Source organism: Macrobrachium nipponense, chromosome 13 (assembly GCF_015104395.2).
Source record: "Macrobrachium nipponense isolate FS-2020 chromosome 13, ASM1510439v2, whole genome shotgun sequence".
Taxonomy (NCBI): domain Eukaryota; kingdom Metazoa; phylum Arthropoda; class Malacostraca; order Decapoda; family Palaemonidae; genus Macrobrachium; species Macrobrachium nipponense.
In genome coordinates, this window is record NC_087206.1 from 76,276,388 (window position 1) to 76,303,896 (window position 27,509).

At 43.0% G+C, this 27,509-nt stretch overlaps 1 protein-coding gene across 3 annotated transcripts in view; it reads right to left on the reverse strand.

Annotated features, from left to right (window-relative positions):
- Window positions 1–27,299, reverse strand: part of LOC135225499 (uncharacterized) — a 33,476-nt gene extending 6,177 nt beyond the window's left edge. Inside the window, exons 1-2 of one of the 3 annotated variants that reach the window (XR_010317010.1) lie at window positions 27,192–27,277; window positions 7,013–7,070 (exon numbers count right to left, since the gene is read on the reverse strand). Coding sequence is in view for 1 of the 3 variants with exons in the window: in XM_064264791.1 (XP_064120861.1) it covers window positions 7,013–7,070; window positions 27,192–27,238 (105 nt within the window). In the remaining 2 variants the exon portion in view is untranslated. Of the gene's footprint in view, window positions 1–7,012; window positions 7,071–27,191 lie in introns of all 3 variants that reach the window. The other 2 variants (XM_064264791.1, XR_010317011.1) reach the window with 2 other exon arrangements.
- Between the last annotated feature and the right edge of the window lie 210 nt (window positions 27,300–27,509).

The following is a 27,509-nucleotide window of genomic DNA, read 5'->3' on the forward strand; positions in this document are numbered from 1 at the left end:
ATATATATATATATATATATATATATATATATATATATATATATACCCTTGGAGAATTTAAATTCTCAGTGATGAGCAACACTGAAAGAATTCTATTGTGTAATTATTTATTTAATATATTATATTTGAGGAAAAAGAGCAAATGATGCCACTGTCCCTTACCTAATATTTATCTCAGAAATAGCACTCTTATTTATGTTAACTCCCTTTGTATATTTTGAAAGTTCACTTCAGTGGAACAAAATCTGAAGATTAATAATTAATATAAAGAAGAATGCAATTGATAATTGATGCAAGTAACGATTTTCCTTATCATACCGAGTTATATTTGTTTGCCAACAATGCAGCTTCCCATGCGATGTGGACGAGCCAGCAAGGCTGGCATTACGGTACGGTACGGCACGGTTGATATTTAGCCTACGTATACGGTAAGGAATTACGCAACGACAATTTTACCAAAGTACGGTACGGTATAGCTCAGGTACGGAAAAATGCAAAAAACAAGGGAACAATATTAATTAATTATTAATAATAATAACCAGTTTTTCTACTATTATTCTTAGCATCAGCATCAGCAGCAGTAGTAGTAGTTATTACTATTTTTATCTTAAGGTCAAATTGGTTTTCTTTCTTTAGTGACTATTGACTTGGGTAAGGAGTAAATGATTATAATTATTAGAGTGAGAGATATCTGCATGTATGGTGGAGTAGTAGAACGATAGACACTGTGATTGATGGTAAAGCTACTGTTATACTTGTGTTTGGTTACCTTCTTCGCAATCTTCATTTGGACTCAGGGCATCAGCCATATGCTTGTATTACGAAGGTGAAGAAGAGATGGCCGCCTAGGAACATAACTGTCGGCATGGTAGCAGAAATCCGTTTGTCACGCAACTTTTCAACTTTTTTTTTTTTTTAGCAAAGAGAGAGCCGCCAATTGCCTACAAATTGGTTTGAATAGGTAACTGGTTACAGTTGCTCTATGTGTTACAAATAAAAATTGAGCATTTTTACCGGACATTCATTTGAGTTAAAGACTTGATTATACCGAAAAATTATAGCAAAATCTCGTACTGATACCAGTCTTCATTACAGTGTTATTGACCGAAAACTTGACTGCACTGTCTGTGAAACCCACAGTAAGAGAGCTTTACCAATAGTTTTGAAGTTAACTGTAATTGCGGTTGTTTTTTATTTATACCTATTGGTAATTGTAATTGTAACTGAAAAGTTCAAATAATAAAGTACTTTATTTGAAATTGTTATCCTAAAGCAGCTCTCTTACTTTTCGAGAACTCATCTTAACCAAATGCAACAGAGAGATGTTTTGAGTCGCTACCCAATTTATTTATTATATTATTAAGGGAGAATCTTAACAAGCCAGCTACCAATTCTAATAAATTTTTTTATTCCATTTATTTCCTTTTTTGTGCAAAAAGTTTTGTGAAATTTTTTTCCAATATTCAAGTTTTGTATTTCAGTATTATTGAAGTTGTAATTGTAATTCGATAACAGGTCAGGTAATTATGATTCTAATTTTAATAGACATAAAGCAAACGTAATTACCCCTAACCAGCTTATATTGCATAAGATATGCGACAGTAGCTACTTCATACGAAATGGATGAGCATAAAAATAATGGGAACAAAAATAAAAAAAAAATTTATGCATATGGGAGAAAACTGATTAGAAATTCAGTGATTTTTCCACTACTTCGGCTTCTCTCGGGGCACCTGTGAATTGTTCAATCTTTAATAAATCGACTTTATCTTTCTCGGGATCTATGTGGTTCTGCACCCTTATTTGGCCAGGCAACCAATTCAAATCCTCTCGACCCTGAAACCATTCTTGGACTATTCTGGCCGTATGGATGGGGCAGCCGTCATGAATGAAAATGACAGGACTAGGTGGAAAGGGATAATTCCGCTGTTGAAGTGAAGGGAGGAAGAAATCCTGAAGAAATTCAAGGTATTTTTCAGTCTTGGTGATATCACATATACCATGTAAGGAAATCCAGGCCCACACGTTTACGGTTACAAGCCACTCCTGGCCACTTCGTAAATGTTTCCTCGGTGGTATCTGAAGGAAAACACTTTAAAATTTTTACAATTTAAGCGTTGGTTTCCGTAAAAGGGAAAATAATGATATATCGTTTGGGGAAATGTAATGCTAAGTAACAACCCCTGCATTAGGATAATGTTTATTCATCTATGAGGATTAATACTTATTACAAGTTTGCCTCCTCCAACCTCTTATACACTAAAACAGCTCGAAAGCTGATTAGTAGAATTCACGTTAAGAGAGGAACAGCACCACCTTTAGTAAACAGTGTTTCAAACAGACAATTAACAATGACAGTAATGACCTGAGATGTTGCAATCCCAGTAGCAGCCAATCAATCAATCAGTCCCAGTAATCGTGTGATTTAATATATCACATTGTTCGGTGATAACGATATCACTGCTACAGCACCTCTATTACACGCTAACAAATTTGTCACCCAATCATGGCTAGACTGAGGTGTTGTATAAATTTTGATAGGGCTTCTGTCCTCTGCTAGTAGTATTCGTTATAGTCTCCAAATGAACAGCAACATATTGTTCTCCGGGCGCAGATCGTCGCTCTACGAGAAAGTGGGCTTTCAATAGGTGCTGTTGCACAGCGTCTTGACGTCTCCCAACAACAGTAAATAAATGGAAAGGGAGGCAAGCTTAGACTGGGAAATTGACCGACTTTGGATAGCATTTGTTTATTTTATTTATTTATTAATTTTTTTAACTATAAACCTTATAAACCCGTGAAATTATGAAACCTAAATTACAGTTGCCTTGGTCCTGTTGAACTCTAATAGTGATTCTTTCCCTTTACTTCCCAGAATACCAAATAGCGTTCCCATAAGTAAAAACAGGCTATAATTAATCTTGATTATCTAGGTATCTGCATGTTAATTCCGTATTTCAGTTCGTCGTTATCCGTGAGGATAACGACGACATTCGACGAGCAGCATAAGAAGATCCTTTTACCAATACTATTGCTATTTGTGAACGTCTGGCATTAAATGTTTAGGCTATGACGGTGCGAAGACGTCTGCATGAGGCAGGAATACCTCATAGAATTCTTGTCAAGAAGGAATTTCTCGGCATCGAGCTGATAGGCTTGCCTTCGTTCAACAGTTCGTGGGGGAGGATATGGAATTTTGGTCTCGAATCGTATGCAGTGGCGAAAGGTCTTTTACTAGCAGAAGTCACGGCAGAATACATAACTGAAGACCGAGTAATATAAGGTGAGTTTCTAAAATCATTAATAACAGTCAGACCTATAATAATTAATAAGCAAGGGTAATTATTATAACAATCAAAAGATAATAATTTGGTCAATAACCATGAATTTTCCGCTAATTGAATTATATTGCCACGAGAAGTGTGAAAATAAAAATTTTTCATTGAAAACCCCCCATTAGTTCTACTATGGCCATCTTTCAGGCATTAAGCAAATACATTATTAATGTTATGAATAATCACGTAGGCAAACTTATGATATAGAGTACAGCCTGTTTACTGAATTAAAGAATATCATATCATAACGGACTGTTGCAGATCAAAGTTAATGCTATTATAAGTATTAATCTTTGCAGATGAATAAACATTCTTAACTTATTGCAAGGGTTGTTAACTTAGCATTTTAATTTCCCCAAACGGATATAGAATTATTTTCCCTATTACGAAAAGCAAAGCGTGAATTGTTAAAAATTAGATTTTTTCCTTTCAGATACTACAGAAGAAATTTACGAGGTGACCAGGAATGGGCATGTCACAGTAAACGTGTGGGGCTGGATCTTCTTACATTATATGGATGATATCACCAGGATTGAGTGGAGGCTCACTGGTGAAAAATACATTGAAATTATTCAGGATTTCTAACTTCTTTCACTTCAACAGCGGAATTATTCCTCCCCACCTGCTCCTGTCATTTTCATTCACGACCGCTGCCCCATCCATACGGCCAGAATAGTCCAGGAATGGTTTAAAGGTAGAGAGGATCTGCAGTTGCTTGACTGGCCAAGTAAGGATACAGACATGAACCTCACTAAGAATATTTAGGCTAATTTGGTAAAATGTTGGGAGCCTGAGAGGGAGAGGAGACCAGATCACTTATGAACCTTGGGAACACAATGGAAACTCTTCCACAACCGACCACAGATCGTCAGAAACCATGAATCTTCTATGCCTAACAGATTGCAAGAGGTGATCTAGAAGGAAGGTGGCTGGACTTCTCACTAATATTAACAATAAATGTAAAAATTGAGTGTGTATATTTGGATTACCCCATGGCTTCCGCTGAACTTCCATGTCGTATGATGTAAAAAAAAAAATCGTAAACAGACCTATGCATATCGTTTAGCTCCAGGTCATGATTATTATAATTTATTTATTAGAAAGGTGAATTTGATATTTTAAAGGAGTTCAAAATCTAAAGGGAATTTCGCTATCCTGATTTTTTCTTAAAAAATTATCTAAAAAGAGAACCCTAGGACAATATGATCAAAATACATTTCTCCAAATAGCTCTTCCTACAATGAAAAGGTAAATGACTGAAGGGGCTGTTTAACAATAGAGACGTCTGTCTCTCATCCTCACACGAATGATGATAAGAGCGAAAGGAATTTCTGTCCGTATGGCATTAAAACATGTATCACAATTAATATATTAGAAAATATAAAGCCAAAGTAGATATGTTTATTTTCCAATATCATGTAATAACTATTGTAATGGGGAACCCGGCGTCGTAACGGAAATAAGGGAATAACCTTACAGTATATCAGTCAAGGGGAATACCAAACCCCGACCATGAATACATGAAACCTCTGAATATTAACAATTGTTTATCATTGGCAAACCAAGTTTGGGAGTCCTTCCTCACTTTCCATTACACGTTGTAGAATTTTCTCTGTCCCTAGTAGGTTCATTTTGATTCCTCAGTAACGTCTAGTCTCTCTCTCTCTCTCTCTCTCTCTCTCTCTCTCTCTCTCTCTCTCTCTCTCTCTCCTTTTCATTCTAATGTATTTACAAGAGAGAGTGAGTTTAACCCAATCCTTCTTTTTGTAAATGTTGTTGTATTCAGAAAATCTACAGTACTATAATAATATTAGTATAAACACGCAGGCATTAAAGATAAACAAGAAAATATTTCAAGCGGAGCTTTTCGTTAGCCATACACTGTATCCACGGGCATATCTAGTACTTCGTCCACTCATCGGGGTCGCAACAGGCCCACCTTATCCCTAGCCCCCCACCCATTTCAGTTGTAGTAAAGCCAGGCTGAGGACATTGGTACAGCAAAAGCAAGAAGCTTGTCAGTTTGAATTACATTTTAGAATTCCAAAACCTGTAAGACGGCTTAACAACAAGAACTCTATACCCGACACCACTCCCCCCGCCCCCCGAAAAAATATATATGCATATATTAGTTTAGTCAGATTAAAAAAAAAAAAAAAAAAAAAAAAAAAAAGGGTTGTTAAATGACATATCAAAACTGAATACTTAGCGCAGTGGTATTTCTAGATGACATGTCACTTTAAAGTAGCTAATATGGTAGAGAGAGACCTTACAGACCTTACCTTACAGACCTTACAGTTCGTTCGGGTTGCCCCAGGTCCCTCAGTGTGAGGCACCTCTAATGTCTACCAGAGAGTTGCTAGTACATCTTCCGGTATATTTTGCATCTTCCAATCTTGGATGGTCTGGGATGCAGTTTAGATATTTGTCGAGCTTATTCTTAAACACATCTACGCTCACTCCTGATATATTCCTCAGATGAGCTGGCAACGCATTGAATAGACGCTGCATTATCGATGCTGGTGCGTAGTGGATTAATGTCCTGTGTGCTTTCCTTATTTTCCCTGGTATTGTTTTGGGCACTATTAATCTACCTCTGCTTGCTCTTTCTGATATTTTTAGTTCCATGATATTTTCTGTTATTCCTTCTATCTGTTTCCATGCCTGAATTATCTAGACTATATAATTTTAATGATTGTAGTCTTTCCCAGTAGTCTAGGTCCTTAGACTACTGGGAGAGAGAGAGAGAGAGAGAGAGAGAGAGAGAGAGAGAGAGAGAGAGAGAGGAGCTAAGGTGTCGAGAGAGAGAGAGAGAGGAGCTAAGGTGTCGGACACTTAAAACACGTTCACAGAGTTTTTGGGTATGTTCAATGAAGTGTTGCTACGCTTCTCTTTATAGCTTCCTATTATATTATTGGTAGGAAACGCACTGCAACCGATACTATAGACTTGGCTTACGTGATAAGGTTAAAATATCCTGTTATGATGTTCGTGATTCTCTCCAATACCAATATAAGTCTAAAATTTTGATCAATTTTAAGTATTGCGTAATGAATATGACCGTTATATAATAACAGACACGGTGGTAAGATAACGACTTGGACGAATGTTAAATGGAATCTTAATAAACAAACTTGTATTAAAAGTGAGACAGTAATCTTAGTTACAGCGATATACCCTGCTCCGTGTGTGTGTGTGTGTGTGTGTGTGTGTGTGTGTGTGTGTGTGTGTGTGTTTCTCCAATCATACCTAATGACTCCTCCCACTGAAAGAATTCCAGAGCTTATTGGTGGAACTCTTGCTAAGAGAGGAAGAGTCCTCCCCCCATCTCCCTCAGTAAACACTGTTACCATATAATTTTTCGAAGTCCCTCAAGAAGGTGTACCAGGGAAACCTGTGTCCAACTGTACATGGAGAGACCAGCTAGCTGGTGAGATTATACTACTTTAGCTACAAAAAATCAAATATAAGTTGGACTGAGTTGTTTGCATGCATCATGCAAGCTATAGAAATACTTGTATTTAGAATCGAATGATAATGTGGGCTATTATTTTAGCTATGAAAGTGCAAGACATGAAAATTACCTAGTTAATTTAGATATAGTTTGCTAAATATAAGAAATAGAGGAGCTGAAAGCTGTGAATTAATTTACTATTATAGACAAGAAAATAAAATACCTGAAAATTAATATTGATCTGGGATTCCCTTAGAGAACTTTTCGACACCTTTGCTAATCTGTGGAAATCAAAGGAAGAAAAATATCGATTAGCTTGTTTGTCTGTACATGGCTTACATGATGTTGTTGAAGATTAAGCTGGCCTTATGCCACCGCGGGCTCTTGCTTATAGAGCAGCCCGTGGGACTTACATGGAGAACGAAATAATGGTACCTGACCAATCATTTATTGTCATTAATATGATGCCACATTACGAAGATGGTAACCGACTAACCGTTGCCACTACAGCCAAAAGAAGTTGCTGTGCTATCCTTATCCCCACTAGTTCTTCAGGGCTATGCATTGCTTCTTATACAGCAGAAAACCCGTCTTTTATATTGAATGCATCGTTTTTAATGCTAACATACTATTAATCCTATATTATTTCTCCCAAACCCTAAGTACCCAACAAGGTGAACTAATGAACAACTATGTTACAGCAAACCCTGTTCTACGCACACATTCACACATACTCACAGAATTTGTTTCTTTTAATAATTTTCAGATTCCACTGCGTCCTACAGCACCGTCACATATAAATGGATCAAGAGAATTTTTCCACCCTTTTACATCATTGCATTTCGAAAATGTTAGGATTTGCTCTTCATTTCAGCCCTTCTTAGAAGGTAAAACACACACAGACATAACACAAACATGCGCGCACGTAACTGATTTTACTGAGTGTGGATCTCCAATGTAAAGTTCTAGGGTGTTCTGAAGCCCTTTTTGGCAAGGTACATCAGCCTCGTGTCTCCAGTCAATATTTACTTTTCCCATCAGTAGGCACCACACTCATGGAGTTGTTATTATTCAGAAGATGAAACCTATTCATATGGAACAAGCTTCCAAAGAATATGGTGTTCATTAGGAAGAAGTAGGACGAGATTAAAGGGAACTACAGACAGAGGAGATACCACTTATTTAAGGGAGAAAAAATTAACAAATAAACAAACTGATAGAAATGTATTAGAATACAAGGAAAATAGCAATAGGGCAGTAATGTATTGCACCTTCGCTTGAACTTCTGAGGTTCATGTTGCAGGGCTTCGTCTGGGAGGCTGTTCCATATTCCAATGGTGTGAGGAGTAAAGGACTACTGGACACATTTACTGCATATTGGTGCTGCTGTTCAGCAAATCTGGTTGCTCTCGGTAGATAAGGGGGATCAAATGTGAATGAGAAAGATCTATATGGAAATACAACTTATGAAAAATTTACAAACAGAGTCCATTCGTCGGTGGTCCAAGTCATAGCTACTATTAGGAAACAGAAACCTACCACCACGAACCACTCTATCTAAAAGAGATAAATCTCTGACAGAAGTAGATATCCTTACTGGAAAACAGTATTCTAGTAAAAGGAGTACAAATGACCTAAAACAGGTTGCATTGATTTTATCACTGTTATAAATATGCGAGGACTTACTAACTATACCTAACTTTCGTGCGTCATTTGCTGAAACTTTCATTAGATATTCATCAAAAGTTAGATGTGAGTCAAAGGTTACACCTAGAATAGGTAAAGCTTCAGACTCGTTTAGCGACGTGAAGGATGGGGTGGGAAATAGTGTGCGAGATCTGCTAATCAATAGTGTTTTCGTTTTTCTGGTGTTCAGCCTCATACCTGACAGACTACACCATTCCCTGATTCGGTCCATGTTCCGATTGTGGCTGAAGGCAGCTTCATTTCTCAAAAATGGAGACTTTACTACATGCACAAGTGTTCCATCAAAGGCATACTGAACAATCTTATTTTCCAGACTAACAGCCATGTCATTTGTATACATTAATAATAACAGTGGACCAAAATTACTGGCCCGTCGAACTCCAGACACAATAGTAGGTCTTGGTTCACTAAAGATTGCTTCCATGGCAACTCGTTGCTGCCTACCTATAAGGAAATCTTGAAGTTATCCTAAAACATATCAACCCGCTGCAAGAGTCTGAAGTTTATAAATAAGTGCCTTATGATTTACTAAACCAAAAGCAGGACTAAAATCTATCTGAATTACTCTGCAAGCAAAACTTTTACCATTGTTCCCTTGCAAATGGTATATCAAGTCTTAAAAAGCATCACAACTACGTAGCTGCATCCTCTATGCACATTGACTATCAGCTAACAATCTTTTAGATTCAACATACTTATATAGTTGCTTTTAATAATAAGTTTTTCAGCAACTTTGGGGAGCATAGGGGGAATAGAGATTGTCCTGTTTTGAATCTATTAAACTGGGGAGGCAACACACTAGAAACAAAGGGAAGAGGCCATCAGGGTCTTCTTCACCCAACGATCAAGGTTATCCAGAATTTTCTTAACATCCCCGGAGCAAAATGATATTGTTATAATACAATAAAGTTTCATACATACTTACCTGGCAGATATATACATAGCTAAGACTCCGTCGTCCCCGACAGAAATTCAAATTTCGCGCCACTCGCTACAGGTAGGTCAGGTGATCTACCGGCCTGCCCTGGGCGGCAGGACTAGGAACCATTCCCGTTTTCTAACTCATGATATTTTCTCTTCCACCTGTCTCCTTGCGGGGAGGCTGGTGGGCCCTAATCGTATATATCTGCCAAGGTAAGTATGTATGAACTTTATTGTATTATAACAAAATATCATTTTCATACAATCAACTTACCTGTCAGATATATACATAGCTGATTGGCACCCTTCGGTGGAGGGTAAGAGACAGCTACTACTGGAATAGACAGGTAAACAACATCTGTTGTAGGTATAAAATAAAAACCTTGGTTCCTACCTGATAGGTGGTAGACTTCGTGGGTGTTTGCCCCGTAGTCTGCATCACCTCAAGAAACTTTAGCGAGATATGTGATCTATGGCCAAGAATTCTTGTGGGTCTGCCGAAGGGGTCTTATCCACTTACTCGGCAGAGCCTGAAAGGACTTTGTCAATGGGTGCTGATCCACTTATATGACAACACACCTTATTAAGGAGCACACAACCAATCCCGACCACCTGATCCTAACCACCATGTTAGTATTAAAAATTGCTCCGAGTTATCCCCAACTCTTCGCAACAACCGTAACTCAAACCAAATTGCACACGCACACAATAATTTTTCAAAAAAAAAGATACTCATCTACTAAAAGATATCACAAGAGTTCCTTACTGAACGGAAGTGACGGCCGCCTGCGGTATCTGTACTTGTTCAGCAGAAAGTCTAGAACATATCTATTAGACTTAAGTAGTAAAAAATTAAGGATTGTTGTCAGCTCCTGTACCCAGGATTGTGCCCGCAGACACAAAAGGACCTAAGGAAAAACATTTTTCATAGGTCACAACGCACGTCCTTCAAATAGTGAGAAGCAAAACACAGAATTACATCTCCAATATGTCGCTTCAAAGATATTCTTCAGTGACATATTTCTCTGAAAAGAGAGAGACGTCGCCACTGCTCTCACTTCATGAGCTCTTACTCTCAGGAGTTTTAAAGAATCATCCGTGCAAGCCTTATGAGCGTCCGTAATTACGTTCCTGACAAAAAAGGCTAAAGCATTCTTAGACATAGGTCTTGATGGACCCTTCACTGAGCACCAAAGACCTTGTCTAGAACCTCCCAACTGTTCCTTTTTCTGTAAGTAAAATTTTAACGCCCTTACTGGGCAAAGATGACCTCTCCGGTTCCCTGCCGACGAGACCCGATAATCCTTTTACCTCGAAGTTTCTCGGCGGCCAGGGATTCGAAGGATTTTCATTCTTCGCCAAGAATAATTCCTTGAAGGAACAGATGGCTGAATCTATATTGAACCCGACTTTGTCACTAAGGGCGTGCAGTTCACTAACTCTTTTCGCCGTCGCCAGTGACAAAAGAAATAAACATTTTCTCGTTATATCACGAAACGAGGCCAAATGTAGGGGTTCAAATCTCTCTGAAGACAAGAACTTCAGGCACTACGTCTAGATTCCAGTTAGGGGGGTTAACGTAATCTTAGACTTCTTGGTCTCAAAAGACCTAATCAGATCATGTAGATCTTTATCGTTTCCCAAATCTAGGGCCTCTATTCCTAAAGACGGCCGATAGCATACTCCTAATAGCCCTTTATCGTGGCTACGGAGAGACGCGATTCTTCTCTCAGAATAACAGAAAATCAGCTATTTCTGTTACAGAGGTACTGGAGGAGGACAACTTCTTCGACTTACACCACCTTCTAAAAACTTCCCACTTGGATTGGTAAACCCGGATAGTGGAAGTTCTCTGGGCTCTAGCGATCGAGCTTGCTGCTTCGCTAGAAAAGCCTCTCGCTCTGACAAGTCTTTCGATAGTCGAAAGGCAGTCAGAGCGAGAGCGGGGAGGTTTGATGAAACAAACCTCTCGAAGTGTGGTTGTCTGAGAAGATCCTTCCTTTGTGGAAGGGATCTGGGGAAGTCTACTATCCACTCCAGTACCTCTGGGAACCACTCTTGAGCTGGCCAAAAGGGGGCTATCAGGGTCATTCTTGTCCCCTTTGAAGTCACAAACTTCCTGAGCACTTGCCCCAGAATCTTGAATGGGGGAAATGCGTAAAACAAGTCTACCTGAGACCAATCTAGCAGGAAGGCGTCTACTGCTAGAGCTCTGGGGTCTTCCACTACTGAACAGAAGACTTCCAGTCTCTTCGAGAGGAACGTGGCAAAGAGGTCGACATGAGGAGTCCCCCAAAGAGACCAGAGATTGCGGCAAACGTCTGAGTGGAGGGTCCATACGGTATGAAGGACCTGGTTCCTCCTGCTCAGCCTGTCCGCTCTCACGTTCCTTACTCCCTGAACGAACCTCGTCAATAGAGAGATGTTCCTTTGCAATGTCCACAACAGCGAGTTCGTAAAGGGCATACGAGTGAGTACCTCCTTGCTTCCGAATGTATGCCAGAGCGGTTGTATTGTCCGCATTCACTTGTACTATTTTGTTGCTCACTAACGGTTCGAAGCTCTTTAGAGCTAGGTGTACAGCCAACAGTTCTTTGCAGTTTATGTGCCAGGACACTTGAAGAGCATTCCAAGTGCCTGACACTTCTCTCTTTCCCAAAGTTGCTCCCCAACCTTTTTCCGACGCGTCGAAAAACAATACAAGGTTTGGGCTCTGTATTTCCAGGGAAGTACCCTTGTTTTCCCTCAGTGGGAGTAACCACCATTCTAAATGGCGTTTCATCAGATCTGAAATGGGAAAACTGTCCGAGAGGAGTCCTGTCTTCATGTTCCACGAACTTCTGAGGAAGAACTGAAGAGGACGGAGATGAAGTCTTCCTAGATGAAAGAACTGTTCGAGCGAGGAAAGGGTCCCCAACAGGCTCAACCATTCCCTCGCCGAAGTACGTTCCTTCCTTAGGAAGAGAGAGACTTTTTCTAAACCTCTCGCTAGTCTCTCTTGAGAAGGAAATACTCGAAAACCCCGAGAATCCATCCGAATCCCCAGATAGACCAAGTTCTGGCTGGGGATCAGTTGGGACTTCTCGAGGTTCACGAGTAATCCTAATGTCTTTATCAGGTTTAGTGTCACAGTCAGGTCCTCCAAACACTGTTTCTCTGACTTTGCTCTGATAAGCCAGTCATCTAGGTACAGAGATATACTGATTCCTTTCAGATGAAGCCATCTCGCCACATTTTTTCATAAGGTTCGTGAAAACCTGAGGCGCCGTAGACAGGCCGAAACACAAGGCTCTGATTGATCCTTCCCCCCGTCATGAAACGGAGGTACTTCTTCGACAAAAGGATGGATCGGGACGTGGAAAATAGGCGTCCTGGAGATCCAGAGACACCATCCAATCCCCTTGGCGAAGAGCCGCAAGGACTGAAGCAGAGGTTTCCATGGAGAACTTCTGTTTCTGAACAAACTTGTTCAGAAGCGCTGACATCCAGAACTGGTCTCCAGCCCCCCGAGGCTTTCGCAACCAAGAAAGACGATTGTAAAACCCGGGGAGCTTGATCCAGCACTAGTTTCTATAGCTCTCTTGTCCCACATCTGATCCACCATTTGTTGAAGAGTATCTTTCAACACAGGGTCCTTGTAATTGGCGGACAATTCCCTCGGAGTTGACGTCAGGGGAGGATTGTCCAGGAAAGGAATGAGGTATCCCTTCTGAAGCACCGACATCGACCAAGCGTCTGTGTCGATGAGAGTCCAGGCTTCCGCAAATCCCCGGAGCCTGGCACCTACTGGTGTTTGGAGGAGCGCCACTTCACTTTCCCCTTTTAAAGGGGCGGAACGAGGCTCGACCTCTCTTCTCGGTCGTTTTCCTTTTAGCGGTAACTCTAGTGGGAGGGCCTCCTCGAAAGGGCCGAACAGGAGTAGACACCCCTTTCTTTTCTCCCACCATCACTGGTCTCTTCTTCCTGGAAGATTGCAGGAGAAGATCCTGTGTCGCTTTCTGGGAGTGTGAGACCCATATTCTCCCCAGTCTGGTACCAAATCCCTCTCTTGCCCGTAAGTCTAGCGGGAGGCATGCAAAACACTGTCCTTACTAGCTCTTTCTTGGTTAGCATCCAGCTATCCAGCGATTGCAGAGCGCTCTTCATAGAAATCGTCGGTCTCATCTTCAAGAAAGCCGACGATTTCGGCGTCTTAGAGCATGAAAAAAGTGAACGAGGCGAAGGAGGAGCGGCAGGGATCAATGCATCTCCGTATTCCTGGAGTAGGAGAGCTGTCAAAACTTTGTAGTTAGACAGTCCTTCTTTGCCGTGAGACTCGTCCTCTGAGTCCTCTTCCAAAATCGGATCAGAAGGAGAGGCCACTTCCCGTTCCGGGTCTTCCTGTTCAAAAACTCTCTCTACGGGAGACCAACTCCTAATAGGAGAGGGGCTAAGAGAGTGTAAAGAGCTCCTATGCTTGGCTGGCTCTTCGTACTTGGCTGGCTCTTCGCGCTTGGCTGGCGCCTCGCGCTTGGCTGGCGCCTCGCGCCTGGCTGGAGCCTCGCGCTGGGCCTGGCCCTGGGCGACTCCTGGCTGGCGCCTCGCGCATGGCTGGCGCCTCGCGCCTGGCTGGCGCTCGCGCCTGGCTGGCGTCTCGTGCCTGGCTGACTCTCGCGCTTGGCTGGCGCCTCGCGCCTGGCAGGATCCTCGCGCCTGGCTGGCGTCGCGGCCTGGCTGATCCTCGCGCCTTGGCTGGCACCTCGCGACCTGACTGGTGTCTCGCGCCTCTCAAAGCTCTCGCGCCTGACTGACGCCTCGCGCTGGTGGAGTCTCGCGCCTTTCTGGTGCCACATACTTGTATGTCAAGATGCTTGTCTGGCGCCTCGCGCTTGGCTGAATCCTCACGCCTGTTGTTACCTCGCGCTCGGCTGAAGCTGCTGGTCTGGCAGACGTATCCATCTGGGAATATCCTCGCGCCTGTAAAGCGTTTCTCGCTTGTCTGACGCTCTAATCCTAGAAGACGCTTCTCGTCTGTAGGACGCCTCGCGCTTGACTGGCGCGACGCGCTTGTCTGGTGAATCAAAATCGTCCAAAGAGTCTCTATCCGAGTAAATCTCAAAAGACTCACGTCCCACAGGAGCCTCACTCCTGGCGGGAGAAGGAAGACGAGTCTTCTTGACCGGCAGTCTCACGTCTTTCTTACGAGGAGGATCCTTCGAAAGGACTCCTACCAAGGCGGATAGCTGTTCCTGCACCGCCAAAATGATCCTCTTGGAAGCCTCTCCTGCGTCTTCTTGAACGGGAGAGGGAGACCTCGAAGGAGTTTTGCCCACATCATGGGACGTCAAAACCCTCTTCGCCTTTCTTGATGGAAGGAGGCGCTTTTCTTCCGAAAAGCGTTCTGGGCTTGAATCCACACAGGATCTCTCCAGTGCCTTTTCAGGGCCTGGACAAGTCCGAATCCTTAACCCTCGTTTAGGAGAGGGAGAAGCGGACGAACAAGAGAAGCACTCTCTGAGGAAGCTTTTCCGATTAGCGTCCTGAGCAGTTTGTCTATATACAGCACCTGCTGAAGGGATGCCTGACCGGGGGGAATTCTCCACAACCTCCGTACGGCTTTCGACTTTCCTTCTCCTCTGGGCTTGGGAGCTTGGAAGAGGTCTAGGCCTGGGACACTCACTTCACTATAATCACTTTCACAGTCCTTACCTTTCATGGTAGCCATTTTGGATCTCATCCTGTGTAGAGTAGCTTTCAGTTCAGCAATTTCCGAGGCCGAATCTGAATGTAAAGCCAGTGAGGGCCCTGATACAGAATTAGAATCATAATTAAGAGAAGAGTTAGAATTATCCAAAGGCTCAATAGGCCTTGTACTACTACCCGCAATCTTAGATGCAGCCCTTCTGACTCTATCCCTTTCTAACTTCTTCAAGTAAGAAGTTAGTGTCTTCCATTCCTCAACATTCAACCTCTCACACTCATGACAGGTGTTAGAAATAGAACAATCAAAACCCCTACATTTGCGACATACAGTGTGAGGATCAACCGAAGCTTTCGGTATCCTCACCTTGCAGCCTACATTCACACACATTCTCACACAACCACTTGAATCAGACATTCTTGAAGAAAAATCAAAAGCAAGTCCAAATCCAGTCCACAGTAGCGAATGCCAAAACAACGATCCAGGTACGTCACCAAAAGTCCACAAAAAGATGATCAATTGTCTAGAAAAGCGAATTCCAGTCAAGAGGTGGCAGCAACGATGTTGATACCACCGGCGACAGAAAATATATGAGTAGAAAACGGGAATGGTTCCTAGTCGCCCAGGGCAGGCCGGTAGATCACCTGACCTACCTGTAGCGAGTGGCGCGAAATTTGAATTTCTGTCGGGGACGACGGAGTCTTAGCTATGTATATATCTGACAGGTAAGTTGATTGTATGAAAATGCAAATTTTGTGAGAAGAGGTTTAGGATGACAAGTATCAGGGAGAGGGACATCCTCTGCTGATTGCTTGGCTTCAAAAGCTTGATGAAGGAGTTCAATCTATCATCTCATCTAATAGTAGTGGTGGGATGATGCAAATCTGGTCCACCACAGATGAGGCCGAGTAATTCCTAAAGTTTCCTCTTCAAAGAACTATTGTAACGTCTCTTGGCTGTATAGTAAGTTCTGTTCGCAGCACGGTAAGACTCAACAAAAATGTTGTAATTTTCATTTGAACGTTTTCATTTTCATGCATTGAATTTAGTCTGTTTGTATCATCAAACCATAGTCATTTGTCCTAAATTTGATGACCTTTTTAGAGACACATCTCATTTACCTAGCCATCAGAATTTCATTTACCTTCTTGGGATCAGGATCTAATATAGCATCTGAAATATCAAGTGCCTGAGATGTTTCAGTAATGTGATCCCAATTGGCTCTGGATTTCAACCAGACCATTACAAGCTTATCCAGACCTGCCAGGACTGAGTAGTATCTGACAATTTGATTAAAATTTTCTTAATAATTGCACTTTCAGCACATTCTAAAGCATAGGCCTCATGTCTCGGAGTTGATCCAAGGTCATCAGTATTTTGGGAATTTCCAGTCTCCAAAAAGGGTGCAGAGGTCGTCCTATGGGGGGCCCAGGGGTACTCAAATCTTTATTGCTACAACTCATAAAGATCAAATAGAAAAAATGTTATTGTTATAATACAATTAAGTTTGTTCATACTTACCTGGCAGATATATATATAGCTGTATTCTCCGAAGTCCGACAGAATTTCAAAACTCGCGGCACACGCAGTGGGCGGCCAGGTGGTAGTACCCATTCCCGCCGCTGGGAGGCGGATATCAGGAACCATTCCCATTTTCTATTCATATTTTTATCAGTGCCACTGTCTCCTGAGGGGAGGTGGGTGGGCACTTAATTATATATATCTGCCAGGTAAGTATGAACAAACTTAATTGTATTATAACAATAACATTTTGTTCATGAAACTTACCTGACAGATATATATATAGCTGAATCCCACCTTCGGATGGTGGGAAGAGACAGAATAGGATTTGTAGGAAACTTAAATTAAGTAGATGATGTACACCTTGGTTCCTCACCTGTTAGCAAAGTAGACTCTGTGATTACTGTCACTTAAGCCTGCTTGTGCTTAATCAGAGTTGCCAGCCAGGTGGAGACCTGTAGTGCTGGTGCGCTCTGGATGCTCTGTCAACGGGGACGTGACCTCAATGTGACAAGAGCATAGAGCCATACAAATGAGGGCAACGAAGCAACACTGACCACCACCTGACCAACTATCCAAAGACCCCCTGAACACTAAGCTAAGAGATGGGAGGTCTTCACCAAAGACTCACCACAACCAAAAAACACTAACGACTAAAAACTAACCTAAACCTAACTAAGGGATAGGGAGAGAGCTACCTTCAGCACCCCCAAGACTGTGTCTGCAGAAAACGTATGGCCCAAGAGAACACAGTCCTCGTATATCGTTCTCACATCTCTCAAGTAGTGTGAGGCGAATACTGAATTGCTCCTCCAAAAGGTGGCGTCAAGGATGTCCTTGATCGACATGTTCCTTTGGAAGGCAAGCGAGGGTTGCGACAGCTCTGACCTCGTGAGCTTTCACTCGCAGAGGCTCAAATCGGTCTTCTGGTAAGACGATGAGCCTCTTTAATGACGTCCCTCAGAAAGAACGCCAAAGCATTCTTGGATAATGGTATATCGGGCCGTTTAACCGAACACCACAGATTATCTGAGGGACCTCGTACTTCCTTAGTCTTGTGGACATAAAACTTTAGAGCCCTGACAGGGCACAGGGCTCTCTCAGGTTCTTGGCCCACAAGGCTTGTCATACCCTTAATTTCAAAGCTCCTTGGCAAGGGTTAGACGGGTTTTCATTCTTTGCTAAGAAAAGTGGGACTCAAAGAGCAGACCGCATTGTCCCCTTTGAAGCCCACTCGCTTACAAATGGCTTGAATTTCGCTAACTCTCTTCGCCGTCGCCAGAGCAGTTAGGAAAAAGAGAGCCTTCTTCGTCAAGTTCCTAAGAGGACGCTTCATAGAGAGGTTCGAAAGGATCGACATCAACAGTCTAAGGACTAAATCTAAGTTCCAAGAAGGAGGCCTCGCCTGATGGTATCTGGACGTCTCAAATGATCTCAGGAGATCGTGAAGATCTCTGTTGTCAGACAGGTCTAGGCCTCTGTGTCTGGAAGACTGCTGACAGCATACTCTTATATCCCTTGATGGTCTGGACAGCCAGCTTCTGCACATTTCTTAAAAATAGCAAGGAAATCGGCTATCTGGCTCACAGAGGTAGTGGAAGAGGAAATCCCTCCTTTCTACACCATGCCCTGAAGGAAGCCCACTTCGACTGGTAAACAGCTCTCGAGGAAGTCCTCCTAGCGTTGGCGATCGCCTTCGCAGCTGCTTTAGAAAAACCTCTCGCTCTGGCCAACTTTTCGATAGTCTGAACGCAGTCAGACCCAGAGCGGAGAGGTTTCGGTGATATCTTGCGAAGTGGGGCTGTCTGAGTAGATCTTTCCTCCAGGGCAACGTCCTCGGAAAGTCTATGATGAAGGACATTACCTCCGTGAACCATTCCTTCGCGGGCCACATCGGGGCGATCAGGGTCAACCTCGTCCCCTCCGATGCCGCGAACTTCCTTACTACTTCCCCCATGATTTTGAATGGCGGGAAGGAATACATACAAGTCCAGGTTCGTCCAGTCCCAGAGCAGAGCGTCTATAGCGACTGCTCCCGGATCCAGCACAGGGGAGCAATAAAGAGGCAACCTCTTCGTTCTCGACGTCGCCAAATAGGTCGACTAACGGACGCCCCCACAGTCCTCCAGAGCTCTCGACAGACGTCCTGGTGCAAACGTCCATTCCGTCGGCAGGATCTGATCCTGTCGGCTGAGAAGGTCTGCTCTGACGTTCTGGGACTCCTGCGATAAATCTCGTCAGGATCCTTATCCGTCTCGCATCTGCCCACAGCAGAATCTCCCTCGCTAAATAAAATAGAGGACGGGAGTGTGTACCTCCCTGATTCTTTAGGTACGCAAGGGCTGTGGTGTTGTCCGAGTTGACTTGGACTACTTTCTCTGCAACCTTTTGGTTGGAAGAACTGTAGTGCCAGAAAAACCGCCGCTAGTTCCTTCACATTGATGTGCCAGGACACCTGTTCCCCCCTCCAGGTGCCTGACACTTCCTCCCTCCTAGTGTTGCTCCCCATCCCGACACCGAGGCGTCGGAAAACAACACTAGGTCTGGGCTCAGAAGCTTTAGGACACCCCTCTCGAACTTCCGAGGATCTAACCACCATCTTAGATGGTTCTTCACCGATTTGGTGATCAAAAACGTCGCATCCAGATCCTCTCTGACTCTCCATTCGTCTGCTAAGAAAAACTGGAGAGGTCTGAGGTGTAGTCTTCCCAGGGAAACAAACTTTTCCAGCGAGGAAATGGTCCCCAGCAGACTCATCCACTCCCTCGCCGAGCAAGCTTCCTTCCCCAGGAAGGCCGAAACTCTCTCTAAAGCCTTGCAGCTGTCCCCTTCCTGGGACGGAAACGCTCGAAAGCCAGCTGAATCCATCTGAATCCCCAGATACACGATGGACTGTGTTGGGGTCAGATGCGACTTTTCGAGGTTGACCAGAAGTCCCAGGGGACCTCGCCAAGGCCAACGTGAAGTGAAGGTCTTCAGACATTTCTTCTGACGATGCTCTGATAAGCCAATCGTCGAGATACAGGGACACTCTTATTCCTGCAGAATGTAACCATCTCGCTACGTTCTTCATGAGCATGGTAAATACCATCGGAGCCGTGCTTAAACCGAAACAAAGGGCTCGGAATTGCCAAACTTTGTCCCTTAGCATAAAACCTCAGAAACTTTCTTGAAAGAGGGTGGATAGGCACGTGAAAGTATGCGTCCTGTAGGTCCAAGGACACCATCCAGTCGCCCGGTCTTAAGGCTCCTAGAACCGACTGAGGTGTTTCCATCTTGAATTTTTTCTTTTCTATGAAAAGATTCAGGCTGCTTACGTCCAAGACTGGACGCCACCCCGACGACTGCTTTGGTACCAGGAAAAGTCTGTTGTAATATCCTGGTGACCCCAGGTCTAAGACCTGCTCCACTGCTCTTTTCTTGATCATTTAATCTAAAAGATCTAAAAGAACCTGATATTTCTCCCCTTGATACGACGGGGAAAGATCTCTGGGAGTCGTAGATAGAGGAGGAGGGTCCACAAAGGGGATCTTGTACCCCTGTTCCACTATCTTGAGGGACCACGCATCTGTATCTCTCTCTCTCCACGCCCCCGCAAAGAACTTTAGCCTGGCTCCGACCGGCATCTGAAGGACTATCTTCTCACTTAGAGGATTTAGGTTTGAAGGAACCTCTTCCTCTTGCAAGCCCTCTCCCTCGAGGAGCAGCTCTCGAGGGAGGAGCGCCACGAAAGGGTTTTAACCTCCCTAGGAGGTCGTCCAAAAGACGACGTGGTAGGGACTGCGGGATGTCTTGAAGACTGGGCCAAGAGGTCCTGGGTAGCCTTCTCTTGTAGGCTCACTGCCAGGTCCTTTACCATAGCCTGGGGGAAGAGATGGCTCGAAAGAGGTGCAAAGAGAAGCTCCGCTTTCTGCGATGCAGAAACAGACTTAGCTGTAAAATTGAGACAAAAGCGCTCTCTTCTTGAGGAAAGCAGTGCCGAAATGAGACACTAACTCTTCCGAACCATCCCTGACGGCCTTGTCCATGCAAGATAACACATTGGACAGCTCCCCCAGACTCAAAGAATCAGGACTCCTAGATTGAAGATCCAGGACTCCCAGGCACCATCTAGAAAGTTAAAGACTTCCGAGTCCTTAACAGACCTTTCATGTGATGGTCAATCTCCGTTGGTGTCCATGAATCTTAGCGGTCGATAAAAGAGATCTCTTCTGTGCATCGACAGACTAGCAAAGTCCCCTTGGGAAGACGACGCGGGATCCTTAACTCCTACTTCACCTTTGGTCTCATACCAAATGCCCGCCTTTCCCACTGAGTCTTGTTAAGGCGGAAGGGCGAAAGTCGACTTGCCCTGATCCTTCCGACGTTCCATCCAATCCTGCAACTTCTTGAACGCTCTCTTAGTGGACAAGGAAGTTTTCATCTCCACAAACTCCGGAACCTTGCACGACTTCGATGACGAAAACTGAGAGGGTGGAGACTTGGGAGCTGCAGGCTGGAACTTCTCACCAAAAGAAGAGCGTAACAGTCGAACCAGACCTTGTAGTCGGATACCGACGAAACTGACGGCTGTTCTTCCTCAACTGAGTCCGCCCCGGACTACTAAGCTCTCCTTCCTCCCGAAGAGGCAAAGGAGATTGAACCTCTGGAGAGGGCTGCGCCCAACGGGTCTAGCCTTCAACAAAGGCTTTCGAGGATGACTAATATCAGCCTCTTCAAAGCGACCGACCTTCTGTCGATCCTTAGAGCTCGCAACACGAAGAGCGTCTTGACCGCGCTGCGCGTCAAGAGAGGCTACTCTTATTCGCTCTCGAGGAGCGTCCTTATGCTTTCCGCTCAAGCGTCCAGCTTTCACTTTCAAAGTGTCCTTCTGGGCGCTCTCGAAAGCCTTCTCAACAGGCAAAGCGTCGAGCAAAACATCCCGACGAGCGTCTTCAAAAGCGTCCTGCCGAGCGTCTTCAAAAGCGTCCTCCAAGGCGTCCTGCCGAGCGTCCTCAAAAGGCGTCCCTGACGCGCGGGCTGATCAGGACGTCGAGAGGGAAGAAAAGCGTCCTGTCCACGAGACTTCCTACCCGCATAACGAGAACAAGGAAGCTCCGAAGGAGAAGCAAGCGGAGACAGAGACGAACGAGGAGACGGAGAAGGGGACTGCCTCGTCCTCTTGACAGGCAGTCTAGCGTCCTTCCTACGTTTAGGCTCAACTGCTGCTGGGCGAGTCTTCTGAGCCATTAAGGCCGACAATTGGTTGAGAGACACAAGAATACTCTTCGTTGGCGAAGAAACAAGAGGAGGTGAAGGGCTGCGCCTGCGAGAAGACGAGGGGAGGGGCGAGGGGGACGCCTCCTTCCTTCTCACAGGTACAAGCACCTGTCTCCGAGGCGCGAGAGAAGCGCTTCTCAGCGTCGTCCTCGGACGACGTCCTACCTCTCTTCTGTGGAGGAAACGCGTCATACGACGCAGGCGAAGACCGCAACGATAGCGGAGAGAGGGGACGTAAAGCGTCCTCCCTAGGAAAAGTCCTTTCTTTTAACGGACGCGAGTCTCTCCGAGCGCTCACCCCTTGCGCGGGGAGGGCGCCTCGGAGGACGAAAAACAGTCCTTAAGGATGCGAGCCTGAGCACGCTCCTTGGCAGCCTGGGAAGTAGCAACAGGTCCTGCCGAAGGGACGCCAGGAACCTATGGGGGAGCCCCCGTAACCCTCTTGCGGCTTTCGAGATGCCCACTCCCTGAGTCCTGGGAGTCCGACAGAGGTCTAGACTAGAGCATTATGGGGCCGATCTGACGCCCCCTCCACACACTAGGGGCACGATCACACACTTTACTTGAGCCGTTTCTAGGGCCAACACTTTGGACTCTAGAGTGCGTAACGACTCTAGAATCAGAGAAAGGGCATTATTACCTCTCCAGACACAGAACTAGGGCCCTCAGGCAACAACACAGGATTAGGTGAAGCAAATTCTACTGGTGTTAAAATAGGAGAAATGTTACTTCCCTTACCTTTCGTAGAACCGCTCTTTGGAGGAAGACCTCCTGATCCTATCGCGCTCCAACTTACGCCGATAGGATTCATACACCTTCCATTCATCATCAGTCAACTTTTGCATTCAATGCAACGATCATCCAACAAACAAACATGCCCCCTACACCCCATACATACTGTGTGGGGGTCTACCGATGATTTCGGTAGCCTCACCTTGCAATCACTCCTCACACACACTCTGAAGCTCACTGAACTTGATCCCGACATCACGTTCACAGAAAAGCCAATCCAAAATCAAAAAAAACAGTCCACTATCGCGTATGCCAATCAACAATCCAGAGTCAAAACCAAAAGTCAATCCAGATACTTAGAACGAGTCAAATCCAAAAATCCTGGGCGGAGGTCTGTAAACAGGTGTTACCGACACAGCGACAGAAAAAAATATGAATAGAAAATGGGAATGGTTCCTGATATCCGCCTCCCAGCGGCGGGAATGGGTACTACCACCTGGCCGCCCACTGCGTGTGCCGCGAGTTTTGAAATTCTGTCGGACTTCGGAGAATACAGCTATATATATATCTGTCAGGTAAGTTTCATGAACAAAATAAATAAGTAAACCTGAAAACCTTACACAGATATCATCAGCCTTGAATGGAATTAATTCTATCAATGGCACAAGTGAGACCCAAATCTCAAATCTTCACCACCCCCCCTACCCTATACTACAGGGGATGGCACAACATGATTAGAGTGGCCTGCTTGCTATGACCAAGGTTATTACGAGAATACAATCATCCCCACCTTAATCATATTATGGGCAACCCGGATGGAATGCCAAGAATCCTAGCACCAGAACCAGACCCCTCTGGATTCTGTGACCCAGCCAAGCAAAACAGTTCTGCTTTTGAGCTTCAATCTGATATCTCTGAGGTCCAAACATTATTAGGTAGTTGATGATCCTACCAAAGTCCCCACTAAGTATTTAGCTTTGGATATAAACCCAGTCCCAACTATATATCTTTTAACTTTTATCAGGTCCAATAGATTTTACCAGAGGTGGAAAGTTCCACAATAAATACTCCAAATATATATATTTGTTAAAAATATATGACTAAAATTCCAGGGATTCAAGAGCCCCCTCACCACGTCAAGGTAGTCCCATGTCAAGGGGGTGCACTCATAAAGTGTAATCCCATTTATTTTTACTCCCACTCATTTCACAGGCTAGTGCATTGGATTATACTTGAAAAATAAACAATAGAATGCAAGGATAAAATCAGTCTAGCTCAGGGTCACTCACACTCGCTTAATGAATTGACTGCTGTGCTGGCTCAAGAAGAGAGGTTATGCTACTTATATGTTTATTTCCACTATGAACTGAAGATGTTTATTTCCACTATGAACTGAAAAAAGGTGTTTAATTTTTGTCCAGTAACTTTTTATTTCAACAACAAGAATCAATACATGTGTAGCCAGTAGCCGGATCAAGCCTGTCCATGATGGTTCAAAAATGTCAATGATCAAAACCCAAATGGGAACTTTATTAGGATGCCAAGAACTGCACAACCTGTACGGACATGAGCTATAGGCTACATAAGACTAAAGTTTCAACTACAAGCACAGGCACCTACTGATGATGTAAGCACTGCACACCACAACAATCTTAATATGATGGGCGTTATGTCTGTCCGTCCGTCTATCATTCATTCATTCATGGCCAAACACTGGTCCGAAGGGCATGAAACTTAGCAGGGTTATATTGGGGACCCCTAAGATGGTTTATAATGGGGTTTCATCCCACCCCTCCCATCCTAATTTGCTAGTAGTATCCATAAAGGAAGGAAATGTACACTCAAACTCATTTACTAAATATCACCAACTTCAGCCTATAATTCAGAATAATTGCCATTAATATTTTTTCACGGATTTTCAATGTACAGGGATAATCATACCATTATTTCTACACATTCTTTACTGCTGTAAGTACTGCTAGAACTCTAGTTCTGCCTTGGTTTTAATCTTTGACATATCATTGTCACTGCTACAACTGGATTTTCTCTACAAAAAAAGTACTTTGGATTGAAGCTGCATATAATGTGGTACCTTGGAAATGATCAGTCCACTCAGGTCTTCAAAACAACAATCAGCCTACCGACGTTATACAATCCCACCTCTCACTATCCCTCAAAACGATATCTTTTTTAAGAAGTGTTTTTCATAACTTACACATTTCATAATCAATTCTAGATACTAGAAAAAAAATTCTCTAAAATCCAAAGTGGACTAAACAGATTCTGGAGGATGTCTTCAATGTGTGATTTCCAAGGTAATGTTAGGAAACCTAAGGGGCACAGCAGGTTATGCTACGTATTGTTAGTTATAGCAAAACTAGGTCAGGTTAGGTAAGGTAAGGATGGTAAGGCTGAATAAATTTCCTCCAGTTGTAACATTCTGGTAGTGGACTTTTTCAAGTTGTTTATAATTAGAGACTTTATTTCTGTGCAGTTATTTCTTCCAGTCTTGTTAATGATATATATGTTTCTTTGAATCACTTCCATTGTAAATTAATGCCTACCGATAGTTTAGGTCAATGTAATGATAATTTGTCAACCAAAACCAAATTTCTACTAAAATTTGCTTTTTTGGATTAATTAGCAATGCACATATCCAAATATCATGAATGCTTAAATTAAGTGCATCTAGTGACCTGGTGGCAAAAATGATATTGTTATGATACAATAAAGTTTGTTCATACTTACCTGGCAGATATAAATAATCAAGTACCCACCCACCTCCCCTCAGGGGACAGTGGAAATAAAAATTATGAATAGAAAATGGGAATGGTTCCTGATACCCGCCTCCCAGCGGCGGGAATGGGTACTAACCACCTGGCCGACCACTGCGTGTGTCGGAAGTTTTTAAAATTCTGTCGGACTTCAGAAAATACAGCTATATATATATCTGACAGGTAAGTTTCATGAACAAATGTAAATGTATAAGTGGCCTTAAGTAATTCAAACATAGACTGTCTTCCTGTTGCATTTTAATGTGAGTCTACAATTACTATATCTGTTCAGCTGTTCTACAGGAATGCATTCTATACTATCTTAGCTTAGAACTCCAATCCCTATCATAACTTAACCTGACTTAGGGTTCAGAGTCCTAACTAACCTGGAGCATGCCAAAAATGAACTGAAAAGTTGCCAACAATTTACACATATACTATATTTATAGAGAAATCATTGGATTGGCGAGACAGCCAAAACTTTGAAGTCAGTCACCAATGGCTATTGATAATGCTGTAAACGCAAAAACAGAAAGACAGAGGACAGAAAATTAAATTGTCATGAAAGAGAGATCAAAGACTTTCTTTTAACAAAAGAAACACACACAAGAAACAATACAGAACTGATGTTAGCAATCATAGGAAACTTATGAGCAGTAAAGTAAGCTCTTAAAAAGCTGATAAAATTTTCAAGTGTACAAAAAATATTCTTTTCAACACACTATTTTTTCCAATAGCTTTGATAAAGTTTTTAATCATTAATTTTGTTTACAAACTACTTCTTGTTTCTGATTTTTACTTTTGTCTTTCCGGCAACCTCCTCCCACAACCTAGAAAAAATTCTAAGAAACTGGACCCATGGATTTCCATTAAAGTCATTACAAAAAATAGTTAAAAAGCTATACTGCACAATAGAAACCATACTTCAAAAGAGATACCATCTAACCTAACTTAGGCCTCTGGGTCTTAACGGGGCCAGGAGAGATTCGCTCTCCTTCTTAACCCTCAACCTAACCTGATCGTGAGTGCAGTATATCATGCCCACAGCCTATGCATGAACAAATAGTAATTCTAAAGAATAGTTCCCCACTGACTGCAAGGAACATAACCGCGGATACATCCACTTGGGATTGGGGAGTCCAATGTATTTTGCCATGGTTAGTACTAGGCCCTGGGGGTTAATTACAGTCGTCCGAATAAATGTTACTTAAAATTTTTGTTCAGCAGGTAAAACTGCATTGAAAGACTGCAACTGCCATAGTCTATACCGCAGCTGAATAGTAATATAGATCTACCCAGTACATAATGACTGTGTGGCAAGGTTATATCCACCATAGGCTACTAAGATTTAGTCAGGAATGGTAAGGTACAGTTAATATTGAACAGGTTGCTGTTTAGATATATGGTTTGTCTGTCATAAGACATAACCAAGGCCATATGATATATCTTATGATATGGAGCCTGTGCATTGTAAACATTATGACTTAATTCTGTTATATATACTCTAATCTATTTTGGACAAGTCAAAACTGAACTAAGTGTCATATAATTCATGGAACATATTAATTAAGTTGAATTTGACATTATTATGATAAAAAAATCCCTGTGAAGTTAGGCTAAATACATTTTCAAGAAATTTTAAAAATCACCAATAAACCCTTGCCTAGAGATAAAACCTTCAGGCCACTTCAATTTCAAGTACTTTAGATAATTTTAAAGCATTTAGCCTTTCTATAGTTCATAAATTAAATCCATGAACACTCATAAAAACACACTTAAGAAAAACACTTGTTGAAAGAGAAAAATACCTGCATTGTTCAAGATTCCAGTTAAGATGAAGTAAGAAAGCCGCCATTGTGTTGTCTGCAGTCTTGACTCTGGACTCTGGAGTCTGGAGTCTGGAGTCTGGACTCTGGACTCTGGGAGTCCTTGGACTCATTCTGTTTAATATTTTTTTGTAAAATCTGAAATATATTTGTAATATCTATAATTATAGAAAAACAATACGATATGTCAAACCATATAAGATATGATGCTGTAATAAATTATCAAAATCAAGTTTTGAAGGTAAGGGCACAATCATTTCATAGTTAATGAAAACGTTATCGTACATAACAGTTCCAAGT